This window comes from Xenopus laevis, chromosome 4L (assembly GCF_017654675.1).
Source record: "Xenopus laevis strain J_2021 chromosome 4L, Xenopus_laevis_v10.1, whole genome shotgun sequence".
Taxonomy (NCBI): domain Eukaryota; kingdom Metazoa; phylum Chordata; class Amphibia; order Anura; family Pipidae; genus Xenopus; species Xenopus laevis.
Window position 1 is genome coordinate 91,372,989 of NC_054377.1, and position 27,925 is coordinate 91,400,913.

General features: G+C 37.8%; 1 protein-coding gene across 4 annotated transcripts in view; it reads right to left on the reverse strand.

Moving 5' to 3' along the window:
• Nucleotides 1-2,751: 2,751 nt before the first annotated feature.
• The window catches only part of ttc39a.L (tetratricopeptide repeat domain 39A L homeolog), a 48,762-nt gene continuing 23,588 nt past the window's right edge, over nucleotides 2,752-27,925 (reverse strand). For all 4 annotated transcript variants that reach the window (XM_018258412.2, XM_018258411.2, XM_018258410.2 and 1 more), the window contains 12 exons: nucleotides 27,655-27,754; nucleotides 23,808-23,873; nucleotides 22,039-22,147; nucleotides 21,841-21,908; nucleotides 19,827-19,886; nucleotides 19,430-19,591; nucleotides 18,785-18,876; nucleotides 13,009-13,129; nucleotides 12,527-12,638; nucleotides 10,133-10,247; nucleotides 6,415-6,531; nucleotides 2,752-4,419 (listed from right to left, as the gene is read on the reverse strand). In XM_018258412.2, coding sequence (XP_018113901.1) covers nucleotides 4,323-4,419; nucleotides 6,415-6,531; nucleotides 10,133-10,247; nucleotides 12,527-12,638; nucleotides 13,009-13,129; nucleotides 18,785-18,876; nucleotides 19,430-19,591; nucleotides 19,827-19,886; nucleotides 21,841-21,908; nucleotides 22,039-22,147; nucleotides 23,808-23,873; nucleotides 27,655-27,754 — 1,219 coding nt within the window. In that variant the 3' untranslated portion in view covers nucleotides 2,752-4,322. The remainder of the gene's footprint in view (nucleotides 4,420-6,414; nucleotides 6,532-10,132; nucleotides 10,248-12,526; nucleotides 12,639-13,008; nucleotides 13,130-18,784; nucleotides 18,877-19,429; nucleotides 19,592-19,826; nucleotides 19,887-21,840; nucleotides 21,909-22,038; nucleotides 22,148-23,807; nucleotides 23,874-27,654; nucleotides 27,755-27,925) is intronic.

The following is a 27,925-nucleotide window of genomic DNA, read 5'->3' on the forward strand; positions in this document are numbered from 1 at the left end:
TAACACTTTCAGTGCCACAGCATGTACAGGAGCTGCTCTACATTTCTGCCCGGCTCTTGATATTAAGTCCATGGTTTTCACAGCATCGATCAAGGTGCCACCGCCGGCACAAAAAAGGGTTAAACCAAATGCTTCAACTCAATGCCGTGTTGTGTGACCAAAGTGTGAAGCGAATGCAATGAATAAGCTGGTACAAATTGGCACATGTATTCTTGTATATAGAATAGAACAAGGTAAAAGTGAGGAACATTAACATATTTGTTTTCCAAATGTCTATTTGGTCACGTATCATATTTGCTCTACATTGGGGATATTTATTTACTGACTAAGTCAAAAGAAAGGCCATAACTCCCAACAACAGGCAGATAAGGGAAACTCCAACAACTAGGGCAGCCCCCCAACTGAAATATATACAACAGACCAAAAGGAGGAAACAGCAGGAGATACAGGGTCAGACCAGAAGGTACCTGCACCCAAGGAGCTATTACATTGCTTTACTTTAACATTTGTGAATTTTTTTCTCCTTTTTATATAATGACAAGTGGATAAGGATGGTGTAGAGTTTTTATCTCCCAGTGCTTCCTCCTTTTAAATGTACTAAGTGGGTTGTGTATGTGCAGATTTTAGATTAGATTTGTTTGCTAATCTGATGATCTGACACTTGCCATGGCTTAATCTGGTACAAACTACTGTATAAGTCATTGTTTTGTGGGGAAAACTGAAACCCCTGCTGTAAGTAAAACCCCGGGTGCGGTTTGAGCTTTGCTCCTGCATTCCCTGCCCGCCATTGTCAGATGCCGGCTTCCGAGTTTCAGGTTCGTCTTTTATAGACGATGCGACTGCTCGCCCAACCCCCTTTTGTGATGTCATTACGGGGCAGGTCGATAAAAGCAACCAGGAAGTGCAAACGAGGGCGGGCCTGGGCCAAGGAAGGGTGGGTTAGGGTCGGGAAATCCCGACCCGCACATCACTAGTGTGAATTACTGCTTGAAGTAACACAGGAGTGTGTCACTTTTTATTTAAAACTTGTATTACAGCTTGTGCAATTTAAGTAAATAATACTCAAAAGCCATGAATATCTTGTAAATTATATCCTTATAAATGGTGAGTTCTGATGTCACATGACTCACTGAAACTTGTGAATTATAATAAATAAAGTAAATCAATTATAAATAGGCTGTAGCTCACCTTTAGTACATGTAGGTGGATTCTCCTGCAAGGTGTCCTGTGTCCACACCCAAATTGATACAGTCAGTATTATAATAGAAAGCAGGACAAATCCAAGGCAGTAGCTATGAGTGCTAAGTGCTTTTATTGGGGAAAAGTGGAGGATTTTTCCCCAATAAAAGCACTTTGCAGTCATAGCTACTGCCTTGGATTCGTCCTGCTTTCTATTATAATACTGACTGTAATAAATAAAGTACCCCCAGTTGCAAAATATGAGGATATTAGAAGTTACCTCGGAGTTCCATGACCTGTATGAAACTCCTCGGTAACATATATATACATGCTGTGAAAGGCTTTAGCACACACTTCAAAAGTTACATACCTGGGTGCAGTTCAGAAATCAAATATCCAAAAGAAAAAGCTGAAGCACACCAGGATTTTCTTCAAAAAGATAAAGCATTTATTACATCAACGTTTCGGCTCTCGCATGGAGCCTTCATCTCTTGATAAAGGCTCCATGCGAGGGCCGAAACATTGATGTAATAAATGCTTTATCTATATATATATATATATATATACACACAGTATAAATATAGTATAGTTTCATAGTGTGAAACACACTTCTGTATTTAAATACAGATTAAAATACAAAATAACATCCATACAGTAGAGCTGACCATAGACGTGCAGATTTTATCTTTATGTCTTACGAATGCTCATTCGTTGCAATCTCCTGACCTACCACTAACCATTCAGATTAAATAGAGTAGTAAAAATAATAGGGATGCACCAAATCCAAGATTCGGTTCGGGATTCGGCCTTTTTCAGCAGAATTTGGATTCGGCCGAATCCTTCTGCCCTGTCAAACCGAATCTGAACCCTAATTTGCATATGTAAATTAGGGGCGGGGAGGGAAATCGATTGACTTTTTGTCACAAAACAAGGAAGTAAAACTTTTTTCCCTTTCCCACCCCTACTTTGCATATGCAAATTAGGATTCGGTTTAGCCGAATATTTCGCGAAGGATTCGGGGTTCGGCCGAATCCAAAAAAGTGTATTCGGTGCATCCCTAAAAAATAATAAATCACACAATGCTCAGACCATTAATTAACAGACGGCAATCGTAGGAAAGTTATGTCTGACTAATAGTAGTGACAGTCTCCCATTGATATTGTGAGATAAGCAATACATGCAAAGAGATATACTCATTAGCCAACAGAAATCTTCTAACCTTATCCCACTGACTAAACGACTGATCCTCATGGCATGAAAAATGGCGGGATTATCCCCACGCAGTCCCAAGAATCGTACAAAAAACATTTCCGTGCGACTGTATCTTTGTGTCTATGCCCAGCTTTAGCAGAGGTGCAGCCATTGGACTTTTTATAGTTGAATCAAAAAAAATCATTATAGGTTAACATTCCGTTTCCACTATGGGAACCTTTCTGAAGATGCTCTGGAATGTTCCCTTAGTGGATGTTACCATAAATATATTTCAATGTTAGTGTATATATTTGTTTAAATATCACTGAAAAGGCTCCACTAGAAAATCTCATCTTACCTCAAAAATGAGTCCACACTGGCTTCAGAAGAACATGCTTCTTTATTACTTTAACCTTATTGTAGGATATGCTGCCCTGAGTCATTAACCATATCACATTTCTAAAAGAAGAGCTTGGAATTGCTTTACATTACAGTAGTCTGCAACTTGCTTGTTTCTGAACTATTCATTTAAATCAAAATGAAATAATGGCACAGGTACGTATATTTAAAATGTATATGGAATTGGGTAGGTACACTGATACACCGTTATTCCAGGCAACAATTGCTTAACCCACCCAGTAATTCCAAAGGTTATACTGCCTGCCTAATAATCCCTGGGTGATTTAACATCCAGAATCATGGTATGTGCTTTAGACATCACACATTCATTTTTAGTTTTCTTGACATTGGTCTAGTGGGAATATTAAGAATTGTTTTCATTTTTTTTGTTTCCCCCAACAACAAAAACCAAGAGTGTACTGTGACTTAAGATGGCTATAAGCTTCTTTCTCACTGCCCTTCTATTGTGTTTGTATACCAAGAAACTACAGGATAGGAAGGACCAACCTGCAACCTTTTAGCTTTTCCTAAATAACTTCTTGCATCTCCGTTTTGTCTAGCCATGCTGGAAGTGGAAGTTCAGTTGCAGCAGGAGTAAGCAGGGCACCGCAGGCCTAAGGAATATATAATGGCTGCTGTGAGAAAAGAATATGATAGATATTGTGTTAGAATCGACTGCCTCTCTTTTCTGTCTAGTATTAAATCTAGTATTTGGAAAGCCAAGGTGACCAGTGCTGTGCTAAGTTTGGGGTTTTCTCATACAACAGTTCCTGGCAGTAACTTCAAGGGTTGGCTTCAGTTTCATTCCTTGCAGGACAATGAATTAATCCAAAGCAGCACAACTGTTCTGTAGGTGACTTAGTCACTTGTCCATATCATAAACACAGGTAGCAGCTGCCCAGTGGCACATTTCCCGCTTCAAGTTTGGGTAGGACTATTGCCACTTCTCATTAAAAAACATAATTAATAATTAAATCAGATACATACTGACGTCTTTGGCCATGGTCATGTTGACTACAGGGATATATTCCTTCATTCATACAAATATATATATATCTTCAGATGATGAGCAGGCACTTCTCTTTCATTGATTTTATACCGAGACATTGTTTTGAAATGGTTTGTTCCTTTTCAGGTTTAGTCTATAAATAGACATATTTTATAATTATTTTTAAATTATATACCATTAATTGTTCTTTTAAAGTGCATTGCACTCACACCCAACATATGCGTTACTGATTTTGTAGTATCTGAGCATTCCTGAAATCTCTCAATCCCTGTGGATCATTGTAGTGATTACAAAGCCACTAAAAAAATGTTATAGTGTTGTATCGACGAAGGTGCCGCCGATTATTGCTTCCTCGCTTCTAGCAGTGTGAAGCCTGTCCCACTGTAAGTTTGTTATGGAACCTGCCAGACAGCATCTTCCTGGAGGCAATCAATTGATAGTTTCTTGCTTTGCAGATGTGGAATTCCTCTAGAGATGTCCAGTGAACGCTACTATCTTCCTTGGGTGTGAAATAAATAAGACTGGGATACATTTACAACATTCATCAGCAGCCATTTTGCTGGACAGATTTTGCTTGTAGCAGGGCATCCTGAATCCTGAAATGTGTGCGGGATTCCATGGAGTAATTCTTGTAGTTGTTTCTGACACAGAAAATACACAAATGAATCATAATAAAACATATTACTAAGATTAACAAGTACCCTAGATGGGCTTTCAAACCCAGTGTGTGAGCTTACAGGATATTTATTGTAAATGGAATTGAATGATATCTGCCTTCTATGTTAATATTACTACAGTCAGGGTCGGTTAATTATATTTATTTTATTTAATCTAACACTTTCAGTGCCACATAAATGTACAGGAGCTGCTCTACATTTCTGCCCGGCTCTTGATGTTAAGCCCATGGTTTGCACAGCATCAATCAAGGTGCCATCGCCGGCACAAAAAAGGGTTAAACCAAATGCTTCAACTCAATGCCGTGTTGTGTGACCAAAGTGTGGAAAAAGTCCAAATCCAAAAATCGGGCATCTCAGACCTGCCCAGGTTGTATATAAATCAATGGGATAAGTCCCGAAGGTTTAATCCGAAGATTTTGAGGGTTTTGGGCAAAAATCTATATGATCCGAATTTTCCACTCTTTTTTTGAGTTTTTTCCCGAACTGGAATTTTTCGGGAAAATGTATTGACAAATAAGGGGAAATAACTCGCACGGATTTGGTTGTATTATATTTCAGAAAATGAGATAAATTCGGATTTTGATAAGTAACCCCCTTAGTGTCACTAATGTAAATGATGTATAATATTTATAAAGTATGGTGGAATATGCCAGAACTATAAAGACAGGGATAAGAGAGTAATAATAAACAGCACCATGTTACAAGTTCCCTAAAGTATTTTGCATAATATGAAGGAAAAACCTCCAAAACCACAATAATTGGTTAATTTTGTAAATTAAAATATTTGCAATGACATTTTATAAGGCCACGCCCACGTAATTGCCCACTTAATTGGATGGACTTTTGCAGTATATGTTTCTTTTACAAATTCTTAAATGTTTTATAATATATTTTTACTCTGTCTTATGGGCAGAAAATCAATATCAAGAGGCATAAATGTTGTTAAACTCTAAAATAGAATAAAGCTAGAAATGCTGTATTTTGTATACTAAATATAAACATGAACTTACTGCACAACATGCCTAATCAAATCATTTATGCTTTCAAAATTGGCTACAGAGGGTCACCAATCTTGTAACTTTGTTAAACATCTTTGCAAGATCAAGACTGTGCACTTGCTCAGTGTGGTCTGGGCTGCTTAGGGATTGTCATAAACAAAGCTGCTTGAGTTCTGCATGGCTGGAAAGTAAGGTGGGGGCTCCCCCTGCTGTTCATAAGTATGATTGTTTCCCTGCTCAGCAGTTAGGGACCATCTGACAATTCCTATCCACAGCAGTAAATGAAGGGAGAATTTTACTGCATACAGTCAGGTTTCTTACAAAAACGGTACACATTTTTTAATGCCCTTTTTTCAATTCAGTTGTTTTTAGAATGTTCCCCAGAAATAAAGACTTTTTCAATTACTTTCCATGAATTATTTTTTACTGTTTTTCCAAAATCTAAGTTTAAAGTTGAATGTTTGTGTCTCTGGTGTTTGAGTCTGACAGCTCAGTAATTCAGGTGCAGATTCTGAACTGTTACAATTTTGCAACATTTACTTGATACATTTCTTAGCAGCATCTCTGGAGTATTAGCAACTATTGTATCAATTCTAACAGCTGCCTGTAATGAAACCAAAGGATACTGCTCAGCAGGGATAAAGATAAGAAATGTATCAACTAAATGTATCAATTTAGAACAGTTTACAGGGTCTGCGACCCCCCCCCCCATAGAAGGTGAAAAAATGGTGACACATCGCAAATAGAAAGTCATTGGAAAAAGTAATTATTTCTGGTGATCTATCTGAAAAGTTAGTTTTTTGAAGGTTGAACCACCCCTTTAAAGTTCACGGCAAAACTCATTTGTTAAAATGATACTTAATTTATTCTGGGTGATATTAAATCCTGAGAAACGATGACTACCATGCACTAGCAGGCACGTATAATTTCTGCGTGGTGTTTCTGAACTGCGCTCACTTACTTGGCATTTTCCAGAAGTCGAAGGGCGTCCTCTTTCATTTCCAGCTGAATATACAGGAGGGCGAGCTCCAGCATGGCGTTGGGAATAAGGTAATGGTCATATTTAATCTTCTTCTCACTAACAATAAAACAGGCAAACATAAAGAACTAGAAGGATACATAAATCATACTTGTGTATCCAATACATTATTTCACTATCATAAAAGCATTAGACTAACTGCTCATTGGTTACTTTAGGTTACATGACCAGAGCACACATTTCCGACTGTTACTAGTTACCACTCAGTGACAGATCGGCTTTACTCACTGCCTGACGTAGCGACTATTTACATGACTATAAGGGTTGTGACACAAGGGCCAGATTCGGGGAGATTTAGTCACCTGGCAACTAATTGTATCTTCTTCTGGACTACAATCCCCCCAAAACTGCCTTTGCATGTCTTCCCGTCCGCTATAACGAAAAGTCGCCTGCGCTAAAGCACACGCGGTGCTTCGTTTTCCGATGTCGCCTGAAGTTTCCTTGTGAGGCAACTTTGAGCAACTTCGGAAAACTAAGCGCCATTTAGTTCTCTCAGTGTGCATGCGCACCTAAAGGTTTTCCTGCTGCACTCAGCTCTCACAGTGCATGTGCGCACCCTAAGTTCTTCCTTCTGTGACCGGCTCTCACAACCTCCTGAAAAGAGGCCAAATGGATCTTTCATCTAGCAACCAGACAACCACTGGGGTTAAATTAGGAATTTTATATCTCTTACTTTATCTGAGAGTTTATTAATGACCTGGAGGTGGGCATTGAAAGTACTGTTTCTATTTCTGCAGATGATACTAAATTGTGCAGAACTATAGGTTCCATGCAGGATGCTGCCACTTTGCAGAGTGATTTGTCTAAACTGGAAAACTGGGCAGCAAACTGGAAAATGAGGTTCAATGTTGATAAATGCAAGGTTATGCACTTTGGCAAAAATAATATAAATGCAAGTTATATACTAAATGGCAGTGTATTGGGAGTTTCCTTAAATGAGAAGGATCTAGGGGTCTTTCTAGATAACACGTTGTCTAATTCTGGGCAGTGTCATTCTGTGGCTACTACAGCAAATAAAGTTGTGTTTTGCTTAAAAAAAGGGCATTAACTCAAGGGATGAAAACATAATTATGCCTCTTTATAGATCCCTGGTAAGGCCTCATCTGGAGTATGCAGTGCAGTTTTGGACTCCAGTCCTTAAGAGGGATATAAATGAGCTGGAGAGAGTGCAGAGACGTGCAACTAAATTGGTTAGAGGGATGGAAGACTTAAATTATGAGGGTAGACTGTCAAGGTTGGGGTTGTTTTCTCTGGAAAAAAGGTGCTTGCGAGGGGACATGATTACACTTTACAAGTACATTAGAGGACATTATAGACAAATAGCAGGGGATCTTTTTACCCATAAAGTGGATCACCGTACCAGAGGCCACCCCTTTAGACTAGAAGAAGAGAACTTTCATTTGAAGCAACGTAGGGGGTTCTTCACAGTCAGGACAGTGAGGCTGTGGAATGCACTGCCGGGTGATGTTGTGTTGGCTGATTCAGTTAATGCCTTTAAGAATGGCTTGGATGAATTTTTGGACAGACATAATATCAAAGGCTATTGTGATACCAAACTCTATAGTTAGTATAGGTATGGGTATATAGAATTTGTGTGAAAGTAGGGAGAGGTGTGTGTGGATGCTGGGTTTTCATTTGGAGGGGTTGAACTTGATGGACTTTGTCTTTTTTCAACCTGATTTAACTATGTAACTGTAACTATGTAATGAAACCCTTTTATACACATATTCATATCTATTTATGTATTTTATATATTTATATAATCATATTAATTTTATTAAACTTTTTACATGATGTATATATAGTGTAATTTAGCGAAATTTTGCATACTATGAAACTATACTATTGTTGAAATGTATTGTTATTTCATAATCTAATAACAAATGATATTGTGTATTTTATATATCAGCCCCTAGAGACAACAATGTTTTAGGCAATTTTACTAACTCCGCCTAAGTAATTTCCTATTGCCCCTTTTTCCTTTACATACCTTGTTTGTACCTAAAGTAAATTAGCCTATGATTAAGTGTCCCTGGATGACACGAAACGCATAAGGCTTTATCTTTTAGACATAATGTAAAATAAAGAAATTTATTATATTTATACTTAAACTTTGGCTCTTGGATTCCACTATTTTCACGATAGGTGTTCCGGAGCGTTGCCTGCCTGTTGTCGAATTTACTGTGAATTACTCCCCTGTGCTGAAGGTCTGGGGCATGAGCACCCGGACCCACTTTGGAAAGCAGTAAGCTTATCCTGATGATCTCATCGATCCATGCTTTTCATGATTTTTCATTTATATGTACTAGGAAGCATGGAGTGGAAACAGGGCTGGTGGGTAGAAGGGAGAGAGGGACTTGCGGTGAATGCCAGGCAGGGGGTAGTTATGCTGCTGTTTCAAACAGCTGATTAGTAATCCATTTGTGGTGTAGTGCACAGTTTTATAGAAACCAGTACAGTCTGCAGTATGCATTACAGATAACTAGTAATCCTTCAGGGAATTGTATTATTGTTATCTTGCAAACAGATAACGTGGATGCCCAAGCCAGGCCAGAAGCTTATGGCACCCACGGCAAGCCTAAACCCCAGTAGATCTCCTACTTGCTCATCATGTTTTACACCACTTCTTCTGGATGCACAGAGCCCGAGTTAGAGAAGGCACAGATGTATGTGTCTGGGATCCTAGCTCCAACCCTCCACCATAGCACCCTAGTCATGTGTTACTGCTGCCTACTCCTAGTTTCCACCCTAGTGGAAGCGCTAAATAACAAAGGTTCTCCTGTTTGATTAACCTACTTATTTTTATTAGAGTGTATAGATAGTGGGCCTCATTTATAAACACTGGGCAAATTTGCACCTGGGCAGTAACCCATAGCAACCAATCAGTGATTCGTTTTTTTGAGCCAGCTGCAGGTTGAACACTGAAAGCAATCATCTTATTGGTTGCCATAGGTTACTGCCCAGGTGCAAATTTGCCCAGTGTTTATAAATAACCCCCAGTGTGTCTATAAGCAAGACTTTGCTTAAAGGGCACCTACCCAAAATGCTTCCCCTATTGGAGAAGATGTTTTTTTTTTTAATATGTCCCCACGCAGGTGCTAGGCTGCCCACATCTGGAGGGAGCTCCCAGTGCAGACGGCCATGCTCTGGCACATATCTCAGTGCCACAATATGGTTGCACACACTAGGAGCTCAGGGAAACTATTTAAGGGTACAGTCAAAGATTAAATTGCTGTGTCCCTCAAATAATGTGAGTTTAATGTGAGAGACACAGCAATTTAATCTTTGACTGTATTAGTTTACACGGGCAGAGGAGAGCCCGAAAACTTGCTGGACTTGGAACAGACCGATCCGGAATCTCAAAGTTTGTGGTTGAAACTATTTAAGGGTGACAGGTGCCCTTTAATTCTGTATCTGTAATGAGATGGACACATAACAAATCTTTTTTTTTTGTATTATAACCCAAACACTTCCCTGCAGAATATGCTAGTAGCTTTAATTCAGCAACAATGCTATACATGATTGATGGCTTTAATTCAGCAACAATGCTATACATGATTGATGGCTATTATTGTTCTCTCTCTGTTCCCACAATGATGGCTCAGTAATCAGACACATGCTGCTCACTTTCACTACTTACTTGAGTTGTATGTAGCTGAAACTCTTCACTGCTTCAGGGATCTGACCCATATATTTGTAGCAGAGGCCTTTCAGCAGCTTGACCACACACTGGTCATCTATCAGGAATTCATAGGCTGCCAAGCAAAAAGAAGAAGTATTTCTATTATCCATGTGACAAAAAGAAATCAGCAAGATTCATATTCTGAAGCAAAGTTATCTAAGAACCATTCAGAAGAAGTCAACAACCATGTTTATCACTTATTCCCCATGCCTTTAGATTGCACGCCTTATTATTTCAGAGGAAAAGGAAATCTTTTTTAAAAATTCAGATTTGGATAAAATAGAGTCTATGCGAGACAGCCTCTCCATAATTCAGACCTTTCTGGATAACAGGTTTCCGGATAACATAACAAATGATGATGACCGCAAAGAATCAAAAAACTTTTCATTATATGAATGCATGGAGTACCAAATTTGCCTTTTCTTTTACCTGGTGTTGTGTATTAGGGAGGTGCTCGGTTGTCCAATCAAATAATTTATATGTAGACTTTGACTTTAGCCACTGGTAGCCTTTTTTCATCATGTCACTGACTGTCAGGAGCTACCTGTAATTGAACACTGAACTGTATACTAACAAGCTCCTGTGTTGCTCCCCTACTTTTAGAGCTGGAGCTCATCAGTATTCAGGAGAAGCATCCAGCTTGTCTACCCGTTACTCTCTTCATTCCACCTACCTTGTTAACGACATATACCAATGATCAAGTAATTAAGGACCTAGATAGGCCTGTCACTTGCTATTCACAGTTGCTTCATCAAAGCTCTCAAGCCTGATCTTGCCTGTTATTGCTGTGATTCAGTATTCCTTGTTCCTGTGCCCTTGTCCTGCCCGGTTCCTATTTACCCTGCCTTGTTCCTTGCTTCTGATCTCTGGTTCCCATCCGTTACCCCTGTCCTGTTTTGCTGTGGATTTCACTGGTTCTGACCTCCAGCCTGTTTCTTGACCTCGCTTGTCTGCTGCTTGCCATTGACCTCAAGCCCTGACCATTCTGCCTGTGTTCTGACCAGGCCTTGTCTATCACTAAGCCTCAACACAGGCCTGTACTGGAAATTGTTGTTCATTTGTTTCTCTTATTCATTAAAGGAACAGTAACATCAAAAAATTAGATTGTTTTAAAGTAATACAACTATAATGCAGTGTTGCCGTGCACTCGTAAAACTGGTGTGTTTGCTTCAGAAATACTACTGTTATTTATATAAATAAGCTGCTGTGTGGTGGCAGCTATTCAAAGGAGAAAAGGCTCAAGTTACACAGCAGATAAGCTCTGTAGAACATAATGGTGTTTTCTGTTATTCACTATTTAACCTGTGCCATATAACGTTTTTTTTTAATTTCCGCCATGAATACACAGTAGCTTGTTTATATGAACTATAGTAGTGTTTCTGAAGCAAATAGATCTGTTTTACCATGCAGGGCAACACTACATGATATTTTCATTACTTTCATTTTTTGCTGTTACTGTTCCTTTAAAGATCCTTCATATATGGATTCTGTGCATTATCCAGCCTTTAATGGGTACATCTAGATGCTCTTCTTGGTTACAATCAGTGGTGTGTCCACTTCCAGAATAGGAAAGCTGTGTACAGGTTTATTTCTCAACAAGGCTTCAGTCTGATGCAAAACTAAACAAACTTTCCTTCTGCTCGTTGGTTGGCACTTAAAGTGTCATTCACAGCAGTGCAGCAGACAGCCTCTGGGAGAGCTATGCAACAGGCAGTCAGAGCAAGTGAAGTCTAAAGTCAGGTGATCCCAGTGGTGGCCAATGAAGGGGCAACCAAGTTTGGGAGTTTTACTTTGAAAGCAGCAAGTAAGTTGCAGTCCCTGTGTAAAATGTATAATGAAGCAATAGAATTCTTAATGTATCAGATGCAAAGTGAGAGTAGGATTGGCCAGATATGGGATGACTTTGACGTAGTTGGCCAGCTTAAATATATTGCAATATATGGACAAACAATCCCTGTTTTGTTTAAAGGGTAAGGCATTTTTCAGTAGCAGTATGCACAAAATGTCTCAATGTCTTAAATATATTGATAATGGGTAAAGTGCAGAGGATCTCTGTATTTGTCTATGTATTTTGTTGTTACAGCCTCATTGCACCCCCGCCTAATGGTTTTAAAAAATTAGTGGTGAGCACAACTTTTCCTTGTTTGTTATAGATATAGTTTATAGATACTTTAGCAGATATAACTGGAAGGGCGGGATAAAGACAGACATGAAGCTAACATTCCCACCGGCAGCTACTGCTGGTTATTGTAATAACAAGGGAGCAGCTATTCTTTCTAAAGATATTCCCACACTTCACATGCAAGTACATCTCAAAGATGATTGCTTGCCTTAATCTACATGACTTGCTACCTGCGACTCCTTCCAGAGATTTCTCAGCCTGGACCAGAGTTTGCAGCATTGCTTCTGTCAGATCTTGATGCTTTCCAATCACTGCATAGCCATTCCAAATATACATCATTTCCTGCAACAGGACAGTAACATATGCATTAGGGTCAAGACAGACGTACAGCAATCCTGCTGAACCAGAGAAGCTAAGTGGGGATTTGTATAGAAACAGTTACACGTGGTAAGCACCTCAAACTCTCTACCTTGTTTATTTGTAAGATCTGCAGCAAAGTTTTAAGATGGCCATACACTAAAAGATTACTTATGATGGCCAACCAAAGCTGCTTTCAATGTGTTAATTCCAATGACATTTTTATTGTAATTTACATAACACAGATATTAATTTGCAGATGAGTATAGTGTGTGTTATGTATAACAGAACTGTGAACATTTGCAGCTTCCTTATTGTGTCAAAGAAGGCAAATGGGAAAAGCTTTAGAACATACCAAAGGAGGAACTGGCAGGGGCACAAGTTTCTGTGCAAGATATCTCCGGGATTTTCGAATTGCAAATTTCTCAGTGGGAAGAGATTTTCCAGCTATTTTGAGTTTTAAAGTTGGGACAAGTCTGAAAAACAAGAATAGTGCGTTAGCAACAGGCCAGCCAATTAGGAATGCAATTAGGCGATCCAAATTACAGAAAGATCCCTTATCCAGAAAACCCAGGCATTCTGGTTAACAGGCCCCATACCTGTACTCTACTCTTACATCCAGACTTACATGTAATACTCCACTTTTCTTTAAATCCAAGGGCAAGACAATAGAACTATGACCTGATCTGAAAGCAAATCAGTGTAGCTACATTTATACCATTGTCATAATCAGCACTCATGTTTGGGTTGCACCGACTTCTCTCCCTCTGACATGATTTACTGTATATGTCTAGATCAGTGCTCGGGCATGTACACTGGGACCTGCTTCATGGGTTAAGGTGAGGTGGTTTCAAAGCCACATGGCGGGTAAAGAAGCATCATTTAAATGGGAAATAAGTTGGAAATAAGTGTCATTGAGGAATTTTAACTTATAAATCAAATGCACCAACAATTCTTAAAAAGGGAATTCACATTTAAGTTAACTTTTAGTATGTTAGAGAATGAACAATTAATTTTTTTAGTTTTTGAATTATTTGGCTTCTTTTGACTCTTTGTAGTTTTCAAATGGGGGTCACTGGCCCCATCTAAAAAACAAATGCTCTGTAAGGCTACAAATGTATTGTTATTGCTACTTTTTCTAATCAGGCCTCTACTATTCATATTACAGTCTTATTCAAATCCATACATGGTTGCTAGGGTAATTCGGATTGCTGAAATTGCAAACTGAAGAGCTGCTGAATAAAAAGCTAAATAACTTTAAAAAAAAAACGCAAATTATCTCAGAATATCACTCACTACATCATGCTCAAAAGGTGAACAACCCCGTTAAGCCACAATATAGTAAGGATTCCCCCTACTCTCTTCTCAGCCACTGCTGCTGAGGCTTGAATTTATTTTCCTTGCAAAGCAGAGGGTACAGTCTCCAGTGCAGTCATTTCTGAATACAAGTCTCCTGCCTGCTGTACCAATTCAGGCTATAATCCAACTTCAGCTCATTCTTACCACCCTCATGATGAAAATCCATTTGCATTGCTCCAAGTGAAAACGCATTTCCTCCTGTCTAAATTAGTAGCCTAATGCCCTAAATCATTTCTGCCTGAAAAAGAAATTTCCCCATGTGTCTTCAATGCACTGTAATGTATTAGTAAAGAGTTATTGTGCTGATTCTGCTGATTGCTTATACTGTCCCAGTTATGAATGTATTTTTAACCAATAGACATTCTGTTGTTTATTTTAAATGATATACAGTACTGTAAGAGAAACATTAGCTTGATTTATGTATTAAAGGAAAAATGCTGCATTTGTGTTTAGATATTGCACTCAGATTCAAAGGCTTCTTTATATTCTGCGTATCATATGACTCCTACCTCCTCCTTTCCCACCGATCACAAGAATGTAGAGCAGTAATTAGAACACAGGGCTAAAATGTAGCAGGGAAGGAAAACATTCATGTCATTCAGCCTAAAAATGCCAGAACTGCAAAATTTGAAACATTAACTACGAGGACTCAAATGATTGTAATTAATCTAAAACTAGATTTATTTCAGGCTTTTCTAGAATATGGTCCTTCCTATGCATATGCCAATTTAGGCATTTAGCACATGTTCCTAGACATTGGAAATACATGGCATGCAGGGTTCTATATGAATTGAACAGGGATTGCTGGTTCTAAAAGCCACAGTGCAAGTACGATACCTGGGAGGTGTGTCATGCTGAAAAGAATTTTAGCATCATTTTTTTTTCCCTATAAAGACAGGCTCCTTCTGTGTGGCAGGCTTTTAAATGGCCTGGTGAGTGCAATAAATCAAGTGTCAATTGCAGACTGCACTAAAATATTAGTATTAGTGCAACAGCTTCTTAAAGGACATGTAAAGACTGCATTTTCCTACCATGTATATAAATTGGGCATATCTTCCCCACCCAAGCCACATCATTTGTACTGTATATACCCCCTCTATTCGCCAACGCCATCACATTTAACTAAAACAAATAACTTTCACCCGGCAGCCATTTTCCCCCTGACACATTAGTAACATTTACATCTGCAAACAGGACATGTATGCTGTAAAGTTCATGCAATGCAGGATTACACAGGCACGACATACTTTGATAAAAAAGTTCTGCTGGGGTTGAGCACTGTAATGGTTAAGCTGAGCTCAGGCAAGGTGGTTAGGAGAAAAAATAGTATCTGACAGCTAGAGCAGAGTTTCTTTGCCAACCAGCAATGCTATCTCTTTATTGGCTGTTAGACTGGAGGGTGTGTGTCTGAGCTGAGAAGAACTGAGCTTGCTTATTAGCCAACAGCCAAAGTAAATTCCTGAGGGAGGGGGCCAAGTGGTTTAGAGGAGGAGAAGGAATTTTAAGTGATTAAGGGGATGCTGCTGCCTTACTGTTAACCTTTTTACAACCAGAATGGCAGTGATCTAAAGATTTCAAAGAGGCTGTTCACTGATTACATTTTGTGTGTGTCCTTTAAAGAATTGACAGGAACAAGAAGCTAGTGGCATACAAGTGCACCACTATGTCATAACAACTCTACATGCAATGTGCTGTATTTTTCTCATATTCCATGTCGTAGAACCTTAATGGGTTGTTCACATCTTTGAGTTAACTTTTAGTTTGATCTAAACAGTCATATTCTGAGACAGTTTGCAATTGGTTTTCTTTCTTTTTTTTAGCTTTTTTTCAGCAGCTCTCCAATTTGCAATATCAGCAATTTGCACTATCATCTGGCTGCTAGGGTCCAAATTACCCTAGCTACATGAACTGATTTGAATAAGAGACTGGACTATGAATAGGAGAGGCCTAAATCGAAAGATGAGTAATAATAAGTAGCAATAACAATAAATGTGCAGCCTTACAGAGCATTTGTTTTTTAGATGGGGTCAATGACCCCCATATGAAAACTGGAAAGAGTCAGAAGAAGAAGGTAAATAATTCAAAGCTATAAAAAAAGAAAAAACAAAGGCCAATTGAAAAGATGCTTAGCATTAGCCATTCTATAACATGCTAAAAGTTAAAGTAAAGTTAAACCACCCCTTTAAATTAGAATGATTAGGTCATACAAATGAGTTCATGGAGCCCTTGACCACACTTAGTGCCACAGAAATCCCCTTGAGAGTCACATCCGGCTTGCAGGTCTCCAGTTAGAAAGCCCTGCTATATAAGACTTCAGGAAACACAGCTTATTATTGCAGCAGGACATAACAGAGAAACAGGAGGAGACTAAAGACATAATCCACACAATCAGTGGATAATCAGACATACAATCAGACATAATCCCTTACCCTTTCAGACACCTAGTTTTGCAAGATATTGCTTTTTTCATCAATCATTGCAACAGCATGTGTCTTGTGGGAAGGAGTCTAACAAGAGCTGGGTGGCTGCACAGTAAATTAAAGACAAATATGTACAAGGCAGTCTCACCAGTGGGCAACTCAACAAGCAAAAGAATCCATCAGACAGCACAGTTTAGAGTAAGGAAAGCATAATTGGTGGATAGGTTTATATTGCAATGTGTACCGGTAATAGTGGCATAAACTGCAAGAAAATGGTCTGCATATGTGTTGTCAGTCAAACTGTTAAGCAATAAATCCAGCAGTACTCCAATATGTGAATCAATTATTTATTCATGTCATTAGCAGAGCCACGTTTCGGACTATTCCAGCCCTTGCTGGAATAGCCCGAAACGTCGCTCTGCTAATGGCATGAATAAATAATTGATTCACATATCGGAGTGCTGCTGGATTTATTGCTTTACCGTGGATATATTCCTTGGCAGAGAGGAACACAGCTGTGCACCCGACGCTTCAAAGGCAATTCAGTGTAAGTGTGGCACCTTTACTGATTTGTCAGTCAAACTGTTGTTACAGTCAGGCCAAGGAATTGTGCAAATGCAATGAAATTGCATTTTTCCAGTCTGGTCAGGGAGGGAATTGCCGCATCTCCTCTCCCAGCCCCCATAACTAAGCAATAAACCATATCTTTCTTCCCAATTCTCACCACAGCTCATATATAATGTGCAAACATATTTTTTAGTGCTATACAATGAATTGGGGAGAATGTAAACATGTCAAAATATAATGGAAAAACGTGTAGTTTGAGACATGACTTCAGAGGGCCTTGCCTGTGAGAGCTAACAATTTATTGTTTGAGGCCATGTATAAATAGGAACACACACAGATGCGGGAAAGTGTTTTTCTTCTTCACCAAAAAATGCTATTGTGTATTAATAAATGTATTGTTGCAGCACAGCATTCCATTATATATTAAAGGCATTCAACCTGGATTTAATGAAGATACAAAGTGACATCTTGCATTTACTTGATAAACGGAATATTTTATTTTATTTTTTTTACATGGAATATAAACCTGAAAAAAAGAATTGAAGTACACTTACTCAGAGTAAGCACTTTTGCAATGTACAATGTTTCTGAGATATTTACATTTTAGGAATGCTACTGCCGGGCTTTTGGCCAGTCAGCTACTATAGGCTCATACAGAAACATAGAAAGTGAATAGACAGTTGGGGTCACTGACACTCTGACCCTAAAAGAGAACTGTTGAGCAGAAATCCTTCTATTAGCTGTCTAAAACTGCTTATCTCATAAACCACAAAAAAAATAATAAAAATTGCAAACATGCTCTGAGGACCACTCTGAGTAACTTTATACCTCTTTAGGAGTGCAATATCCAGCTTACTGAAAGTTGAAGAACAAATTAAATGATCTGATTGTTTGGTAGAAATCAGAGTTACTGTACTGAAAAAATGTGTCTCGTGTTTATATATGATCTGCAAGCATCTTGAGTAAAAAAGAAATACAAATCTCTGCCACATACAACAGTCATACAGGAGAAGCTGAATGGATACTGCAAACATTACAAGTACAGGTTTGGGACCTGTTATACAGAATGCTCGGGACCTGGGGCATTCCTGATAATGGATCTTTCCCTAATTTGGATCTTCATACCTTAAGTCTACTAGAAAATCACGTAATCATTAAATAAACCCAATAGGCTGATTTTGCTTCCAATAAGGATTAATTATATCTTAGTTGTGATCAAGTACAAACTACTGTTTTATTATTACAGAGAAAAAGGAAATCATTTTTAAAAATTTGGATAATTTGGATAAAATGGAGTCTGTGGGAGATGGCCTTTCCGTAATTTGGAGCTTTCTGGATAACGGGTTTCTGGATAAGGGATCAAATACCTGTATAATTATTAAAGTGCATAAAGAAAAATATACACACATACACAGACACACATTACAAAACTGTTTTTTTTTTGTTTTAGAAGAGTAATTTTTATTTGAGCGTTCAATTGATTCAGATTTGCCAAACATATTTCTAGGTGATTAGTTTTAAAATATGCAATGAGCACTTCATCATTCCCTGCCAGCAACATTCCCCACATGAGAAACAGGAAAAAGTCCACTGGCAATTGCTCTGGGGTTATATAATAAAATCTGTAAAGTTTGCAATAGGTCTAGTCACCTCTAGCAACTAATAGTAGTAGGTAGCATTTACTGGGAACATTTAAAAGTCTTATTTGTTGCTATGGGTTACTGCACCTGGGCAAACGTGGTGCCTTGAATTATGTATGTTGGCATGTCAAAAGTTTATACACACCTGAAGAGTTGCACTTCATCATCCCCAAATGGTTTACAGTCGTCTTCTGCAAACATGCTGAGGTAGGAGGCTTTCATGTACATGTATGTGGCCTGTGAACAGAACAGCCAAACAAAGCTCGATGGATATGGGATAAAAGGTTACAATATGTTTTCCAGAAACATTGTATTTGTGATAGTAAAATAAAAAAAAAAAAGTCACATTTCTTACTGTTCCCATTGCTAGAAAAATCCTATAAAAGACCTGAAGGCAGTAAACTACAATTTCCAAACTAAAACAAATGTTGAAGTGAACAGATTAATTAAAGGGCCAGTAGTGCCATGAAATGAACATAAACATATTTATATAATGTACACTAAGGGGACTATGTTTTAAGCCTGAACAGGGCGGCTTTACCTTTTCTGTCAAATTTAATTTAAAATGTGTAACGGTGAACTGCTAATTGTTTGTCAGATGGAATTAAAAGAATAGTTAAAGTACGACCTTTCCTGTAGGGATGTCCTCCTTCACCCGATTGCTGCCAACACAACATGTATGAAGCGGGGTTCTAACCCACTATTTAACCATGCAGGAATTTCATTCCCAAGGTCAGCATAATAAAAAAAAACAACTCAATGTTTTTCATAACGATAGAAATCTGAATACCTTTGACCAGGAATTCTCCTTGCTCAAGAGATCAGCATAGAAATATGCCATTTTCCAGTGCTGCTTGTACGTGAAACACCACATAAGCTGCCAGTAGCACATATGGTGAAACTGCTTCCAATTCTGCTGGGACTCACAGCACTCCTCAAATCGGCTTATGGCCTGAGAAAGTAACATTATGATCAGTAAAATACTGTATATATATATATATATATATATATATATATATATATATATATATATATATATATATATATATATATATATATATATATATATATATATATATATATATATATATATATATATATATATATATATATATGTATGTGTGTAGGTATAAAATCAGTATGCATATCTAGTTACATTCAACTGACACTTTTTCAGATGTTCTCACCTTATCAATGTTGCCTTTAATTTCCTCAATTCTTCCAGCAAAAAACAGAAATATTGCCCCCTGCCAGAATAAAAAGCAAAATTTAAATGTAATTATTGTATAGAATAGTTGTAAGAAATCAAAATATACTATGATTTAAGCCAACACATAGGTATTGAATTCTACACATACTATGCTTTTTCTTTTTGGTGTGAAATTAAAGTATGCCATGTTTCAAGCTGCAATTTTCTATTTCCTGACATAAGAAAAAAGAAATCTGTCATGATTCTCAGATGCTTAAAAAAGAAAAGAAACGGGCAAAAGCTAACAGAAATAACTGCAGTCAAAATGTACATCTTAGAAATGAGGATTTTCTGTCAGTGTTGGTTCTGATAAGTCCATCTAAAAACAAAACATAACCATTTCTTTAAAATTATTAACATTTTTTTATTAACATTGATTTATATAGCGCCAGCATACCTCGCATAAGTAAAATATGAGGGCTTATTTATATTATATAATACAGTAGTGCTATTTTGCATACTTCTAGTCCTAAGGCAACCCAGTGGTTATTATTGTTTTCCTAACAATACTAGTTTCCTGGATGTTTTTCAAACAATTACAGGATTCTGATCCATGTGTGGAATTTGTATGCTTTTGCGTGTGTTCCTTTGGGTTCACCAGTTTACCCATATAATAACAGGTAGTTTAAATAGCTCCTTCTGATTGAAGTGACCTCAATTACCATGGGAAATTTAGTAAAAGCAACAGTTTGGCACTAAATAAATATAACACAGTAAAGGAGTTGCCAAATTGTTTGCCATGATTGAAGACATTCTGCAAATAAGCATTATTTATTTTCTGCCACTTGATGGCACCAGTCTGCCTATACAAAATTCTCCTTGCACCTTCTCGATTTTAACTTTTTGCATGCAATGTACTGATATACAGTTAAAAAGCTTGTTAAAGGGCAGGATTGTAGCAACAACATACACAGAAGTGTACAGAAGTTACAGGCAGGCCGGAGGCTATAGAGATTCCGCCAGCTGGATACAAAACTATCATTGTAATTCATATAATGGCACATGGCCTGATGCTCGGTATATACAATAAACCATGATGCTTGGTAATTCTGCTGAAATACCCACATATAATTAAGTTAACCTCTTCTATGTCTCCATGTTTATGTGCTTGGGATATCAGTATAAGGTAAACTTAACTAATATAAAATGTAGCTTTTAGGGTTTAGCCATTAGCCTAATGGGTCATTCTAAGCAGCCAGTTGGTGTGATTATGTTTATCACATGTTATCATGTAATTTTGTTCTTGTAAAGGCTGACAACATATTTAATTTATGCTTATGTGAACTTCTGCCAATCTTATTTTCCAACAGCACAAATACCATTTAAGGTTTCATTAGCCTTACTTTTCTTCTTCTCCATCATCTTCTTTCTCACCAGTTCCTGTACATTCATTCTAAAGAACTTCTGCTTTTTCTTTTCCCAACTTCTCCCTAATCAAGCAAAACATGTCCTGCTACATTCTATACCCTAAAAACGTTTTCCTTTGACCTCCCATTAACTCAAGCCTCTCCTGTCCCTTAGAAGTACATGTTTGAACACCCGTTCCCTCCTATTCATATATTGGCTCTAGACTTTCACCTGCCTTGGTAGTCCTGCTCAATATTTATACCACTAAACACTCACTCCTTCCTCCTATCTTATTTCCATCCTCTGCTTTCCCAAAGAATTTCCTGTCTATATTGTATCTCTCCTAAGCACATGTTCCATCCTTTACCACACACTGCTCCAACCCTCAGTGTCCCTTCTAGGCAGAGGCAATGAAAACAACCCATGGGATACTTCCCTTTTACTACTTGTTTCCGGCTAGAGAAGGAATGCATTGCTCTCTGTGGGTGTCTAATAGATTTACTATACCACAGAACACAATTAAGCATACTTCTGGCAAGTTACAAGTAGCAGGCACTTATGTCTGTTGTGATTGGTGTAGCAGACTTATTCAACCAGATCTGTACCTTTGGGTATCGCTTTAGATATGGCTCCAGGAGCTTTTCTGCTTCCTCAATGTTTCCACTGCCTGTCCCTGTAAATTAAAATTAGGGGAAATATATTATTAGATATTGTGGATTCTTAACCACCTATGAATACAGCTTAGTGTCTTGCATTTCAGTCACTTAGTGATTATTAAATCCATGGAGTGGGGGGTCACTTACCAAGCACAAACCTCAGGAAGGTGTGGTAGCAAAGCAGCAGAAGGGTGCAAAGTAGGGCCCGGAAACTGTGCACTGTGGTTCCCTCCTGCAGTTGTGTCAGCCCATAATCCTGAAAACATAAAATACATCATAAAGTGAAACAATTCTCACACATGATAATAGCAAGCATGGCTTTTTTTCAAAAGCTGTGGCTGATAAATGCTTTAGATCATAGCAGCATATTTTAATCTCAATAATGCCAGTTTCAACATTAATGTCTGTATATTAATTAATACTGTATATTGTGTGCAACTAGTGAGTGATACAGTCTCATTTTGGAGCCTTCTTTATGTTCTGGGTAATGTTTCTATGAACATCTGTGACTTATCCTTGGGAAACACAAAAGAAGAAAATGACACATAAATGTATTGTTACCCGGAAATACCTTCCCCTCAGGATCCATTAAAGTCATTGTGTAAAACACTTTACATGCAGCAGCCTAACATAATCATAGACACTCCCTTCTTCCACATTTTCACATGATTTCGACTGATTACGTATAATTTGTTTGCTTTATTTTTTTATGACCTAGGGTAGCAGAAGGTATTAACACACCAGCAAATATACAATCAGCTAAATATTTACATTTATTTTAGCCTCAACAGCCTTTTTGTTCGAAGTTGGAATAACCAGTAAAAAAGAACTTGAATAACCAGGGCAGCGACAGAGAATGATTTGCCGACTAGTATCTAAAGACTCAATCACAACAGTTCCTATTTCAGTCAGCTCAATTGCATAATATTAAAAGGCTGCAAACTGAACTAACTGGCTGGACTGAATTCCTGTGCCTTGCATTTTATGTTACATTTACATCTAGATGTTGTTTATACTCTAGAGCCTGAGTAAAACTTGTGTGGGAAAGATTTAACAACGCTTGATTGAAAAAATGTGGCAAATATGTGTATCTGTGTGCAAACAAATCACAAATTCCAAACGGTCTCAAATGTCACTATTTCTTGTCAATAAGAACAGGGGATGACTCTGGAAAAACAAGCGCAAGTGGAAAATGAATGAGGTAATAAGAATACCTCACTGATGTCCTTTATGAGGCTACAATAGTTGAGTAGTTACAAAGAACACTGTCTGTGGTTACCACTCCCATTATCTGTCTCTAATCCTCAGGTTTTAGTGCAATTTCTATTGTTATTGTATGTATTCTTATCTAGTGTTACCATTTTTACAATCATAAAAGCAAAGCTTTGATAATGAAGGAATAAAGATATTAAAATATCAGCACAAGGTCACAGCACTAAAACTGAACCAATCTCTGAGAATCTCACGTCTTGATCAGTGAATCACTCCACCTCCACCTTTGTTCTCCTCTTTATATGCAGAGCGATGTATGTGGCTTTATACCTATAATATGGGGATTATCTAGTAACAGGTACCGGTTGTTCCAGGTCCATTGACCTACAATAACCAATTAGGTATTTGATTTTAACAACAGACCAGTAAACCATTGCTACCTATTCTATGGGTTACTACAGGTAAGATGACTACTAGCCAATAAGAACTCAGGACTGTCTCAGGAAACCGCTCCCTAAAGTCTTAATAGCAACATATATGTAATTATGGCCACATTAAGGCTTATGGCATACCATGTGTTTTCCCCATCAGTGTATTTCATCCAACAGGGCAGAACCAAAATGGCCACTAGGGTAAAATAACCTGCTGCAAAGTTATTGCATACAGTGTACATTTGTGAAGCAGAGAAAAACTTCAGTATTTACCTTATTTCCTGAAAATCCAACAAATTCGAGGAGACGCAGAATTCTTGTAGGCAACATGGAGATGGTCTGTGACAAAAAAAAACAAAACCTTACTGAGAGACACAATGACTGGCATTTCAACATGATTTTCAACATGAATTTTATTGTTCGGTGTTACAAACCAAATGGGTTTATGGTAGAAGCATATTAAAGGGGTGGTTTGCCTTTAAGTTTACTTTTAGTATGTTATAGAATGAAAAATTCTAAGCAAATTTTGAATTGGTCTTCATTATTTATTTATTATATAAATGGGGGTCACTGACCCCATCTAAAAACAAATGCTCTGTAAGGCTACAAATTATTATTATTATTATTATCCATCAAATTATTATTATCCATCTTTCTATTCAGGCCCTCTCCTATTCATCTTCTAGTTTCTTGTTTAAATCAATGCATGGTTGCTAGGGTAACTTGGACCCTAGCAACAAAAAATTGCTAAAATTGCAAACTGGAGAGCTTTTAAAATAAAAGCTAAATAATTTAAAAACTACAAATAATAAAAAATAAAAACCAATTGCAAATTGTCTTAGAATATCACTCTAATACTAAAAGTGAACTCAAAGGTGAACAACCCCTTTAATTGTGAAGGGCCTGTATGTATGTGTATTTCTATTCCTATAGTGCTGCTTATGTACGCAGCACAGTAGATTAATAGAACTAGAAGGCACTCATTACAATTATGAATACAAATAATATAAAGTACAGTCCGATTAAAGATTATGAGCTAAGTATCATAGATACAAGAGGAAGCAAGTCCCTGTCTTTTTGCATTGCCTACAAGCTTGACAGCACAGCCACGACTAATGAAGTAATGGTAGCCCAAAACAGGTAAATAAAGAGGTCTGGAAGGAGGCAAAGTGTTATCTATTAATACATTAAAATAGTGGCAGGGAGCTTTCTAAAATGATAATAGTGTATTCCTGTAAAAACCATGTACTGTGTCACTGTCACTTTAAAGCAAGCAGTTACTTATAATTTAGGTAATAGGCAGATACTTCTACATTGTATTTAGTTATAGACATTTATTGTACAGAAGCTGCATTTAAGTTCTTAGTAAAAGTTCAAATATTCCTCAGAGTATGCCCCTTTAATGCTGTGACAGTACCGCAAATGAAGAAATATAAAAAACACGCCCTATGTTCCCCCTTGTGGTAAGAAGAACAAAATTAGGTACCAGGACTCGAGGTGGATCAAACAGGGGATAACCCCTTGCACGTTTATTTACGTCACAACGTTTCGGGGGCGTTCCCCCTTTGTGCACGTGACTCTCGTTCTACAGTCCCCACTTGTGGTAACACAGGAGCTGCAGGCAAACGATTTTGTGCCAAGCAATGACCTCACTGTGTGAGCTTGCACCCTCCCCTTCTACCATTGTCACTGACAACTGCTACACTTACATCACACACAATATAACACTACAGTGCTGCCATCTTTGGACTACTTCTCCCTTAAAGAGGTGGTTCAATTTTCAGTTAACTTGTGGGGGCACATTTACTTAGCTTGAGTGAAGGATTAGAATGAAAAATACTTCGAATTTCGAAGTATTTTTTTGGCTACTTCGACCATTGAATTGGCTACTTCGACCTTCGACTAAAAACCGTTCGACTATTCGACCATTCGATAGTAGAAGTACTGTCTCTTTAAAAAAAAAACTTCGACCAGCTACTTCGCCACCTAAAACCTACCGAGCACCAATGTTAGCCTATGGGGAAGGTCCTAGCAATTTCTGATCGAAGGAAAATCGGTCTATCGATAAAAATCCTTTGAATCGTTCGAACGATTTTTCCTTCGAACGAACGAATTGCGGTAAATCCTTCGACCTCAATGGTCGAATATCGAGGGTTAATTAACCCTCGATATTAGACCCATAGTAAACGTGCCCCTTAGTATGTTATAAAATGTCTAATTCTAAGCATTTCATTGGTTGTCATTATTATTTTTTTTATATATAGTTAATTATTTGCTTTCCAATAGGGCTCACTGACCCCATCTAAAGACCAATTGCTCTGTAAAGGTTAAGACTTTATTATTATTGTCATTTTGTATTTCACATCTTTCTATTCAGTGCCTTTCCTATTCAAATTCAAGTCTCTTATTCAAATCAATGCATGGTTGGGTAATTTAGACCTTAGCAACCAGATTGCTAAAACTGTAAACTGGAGAGCTGCTGGATATAAAGCTAAATAACTTGAAAACCACACAATAAAAAATTAAAACATTATAGCATACTGTTAACTGAAAGGTGAACAATCCGTTTAATGCACTGTAAAGGCTTAGATCTTACTATGGCAGCAAAAGCAGCGAGAGTAACATCCTGTTTCTGACACACCCGTATTGGAGTCTTTTATCACGGACGTGCAGAAAAATTAGTTTTCACCAAGTGCCAAGTGAGTTCTTATTTACAGAAGGTCATTTCTAGCTATGAGAACCATAGTGTCATGCACAATGCTATATTATCAAGGTTTGTTTGAACATGCTGCAGTCCTACTATGCACTCTAAGATTCTCACTCACAGGGCTATAGTAGTAAAGTTAGAACAGGCAGGGAGGTACAGTATGTTTGCTGCTTCCGCTGCAGAATTGCTACAGAAAACAATTATAAATGTATAAAAATGGCAGAAAATATGATGGTTGCACCATTCCACATAATACATGCTTGGAGATCACCCACAACTGCAGGGCACAACACTGTAATGTTGTATTATGTAACAGGGATAATGTTTCCCAGGTCTACTGGATGTTGGTCATATTTTCAGTGACTTTTCTGCCAGGTTACAGATTGTAGTTTATCAAATGGGTATCACTAGGTAACTGAAATAGGTAAGGCCTTACTTGCAGGCCTGTTCTCTCTGACTCTAATAATAACCCTCTGTGGGGAAAAACAGCTTTCAGTATGCTTCAGTGCTGCTTGATGGCACTACACAGGAAATGATGATGAGATGGATACATAGTTACAAACTAAAGGGGTTATTACCTAAAATCTGAATTTATCTAATTTTTATTAAAGGGGTTGTTCACCTTCCAAACACTTTTTCAGTCGAATTGTTTTCAGATTGTTCTCCCGAAATAAAGACTTTTTTTCATTTGCTTTCCATTTTTTATTTTTCTTATTTTTATCTAAGTTAAAAGTTTAAGGTTCCTGTGTCTGGTGTTTGAGTCTGGCATATCAGTAATTCAGTTCATTTAGTTGATACATTTCTCAGCAGCATCTCTGGAGTATTAGCAACTATTGTATCAATTCTAACAGTTGCCTTTAATGAAACTCAGAGATTCTGCACAGCAGGTACAGAGACAAAGATGTGAAATGTATTAACTAAATGTATCAATTGAGAACAGTTTAGACTTCCCAGAGCTGCTTTAGAATGTGAAAAATTAGACTTACACTTACTTCTATATTAGAAAAATGAAAAAAAACATTTTTCAGGAGTTTATTCCCGATACGTTCTATTTTTTTCAGGTTATTGCCTGAAAACCCTGAATTATCAGGCTAAACCCAGTGCAGACCACAAAATCTTCAAATTGGGATAGGGACATCTGCCATTGACTTATATATGGCTTTGACAGGTTTGGGATGCCAGGTTTTCGGATTCAGGCTTTTTTCAGCATTGGGGTATAATAAATCTCAAAAAATTAGATTTTTCTTTCACAAAGTTTTTGCCCCAAATAGCCTGACCAGAAAAAAATCAAGGTTTAGTAAATAACCCAACTGTGCGTTAGAAAAATATACCCAACCATAAAGTTCCAATTATTCCCATAATCCCTAGCATCATTGACTATAATAGGCCAAAAAAAGGTGTTCTTTCACATACCAGGTTAAAAGCTCCTACGCCCAGCTTTACTCCACCTTCAAAGTGACAATGACTCTCTCCTTTGGCATAGTTTGCACATTGCTGCAGGCTGTGAAGCTCTCTGAAAGTACAAAAAACACATCAGTATTATACACAATGCCAGTGATCCCCAACCAGAGGCTCATGAACAACACGTTGCTCACCAACCCTTTGGATGTTGCTCTTAGTGGCCTCAAAACCAGAGCTTATCTTTAAATTCCAGGCTTGGAGGCAAGTTTTGGTTACATAAAAA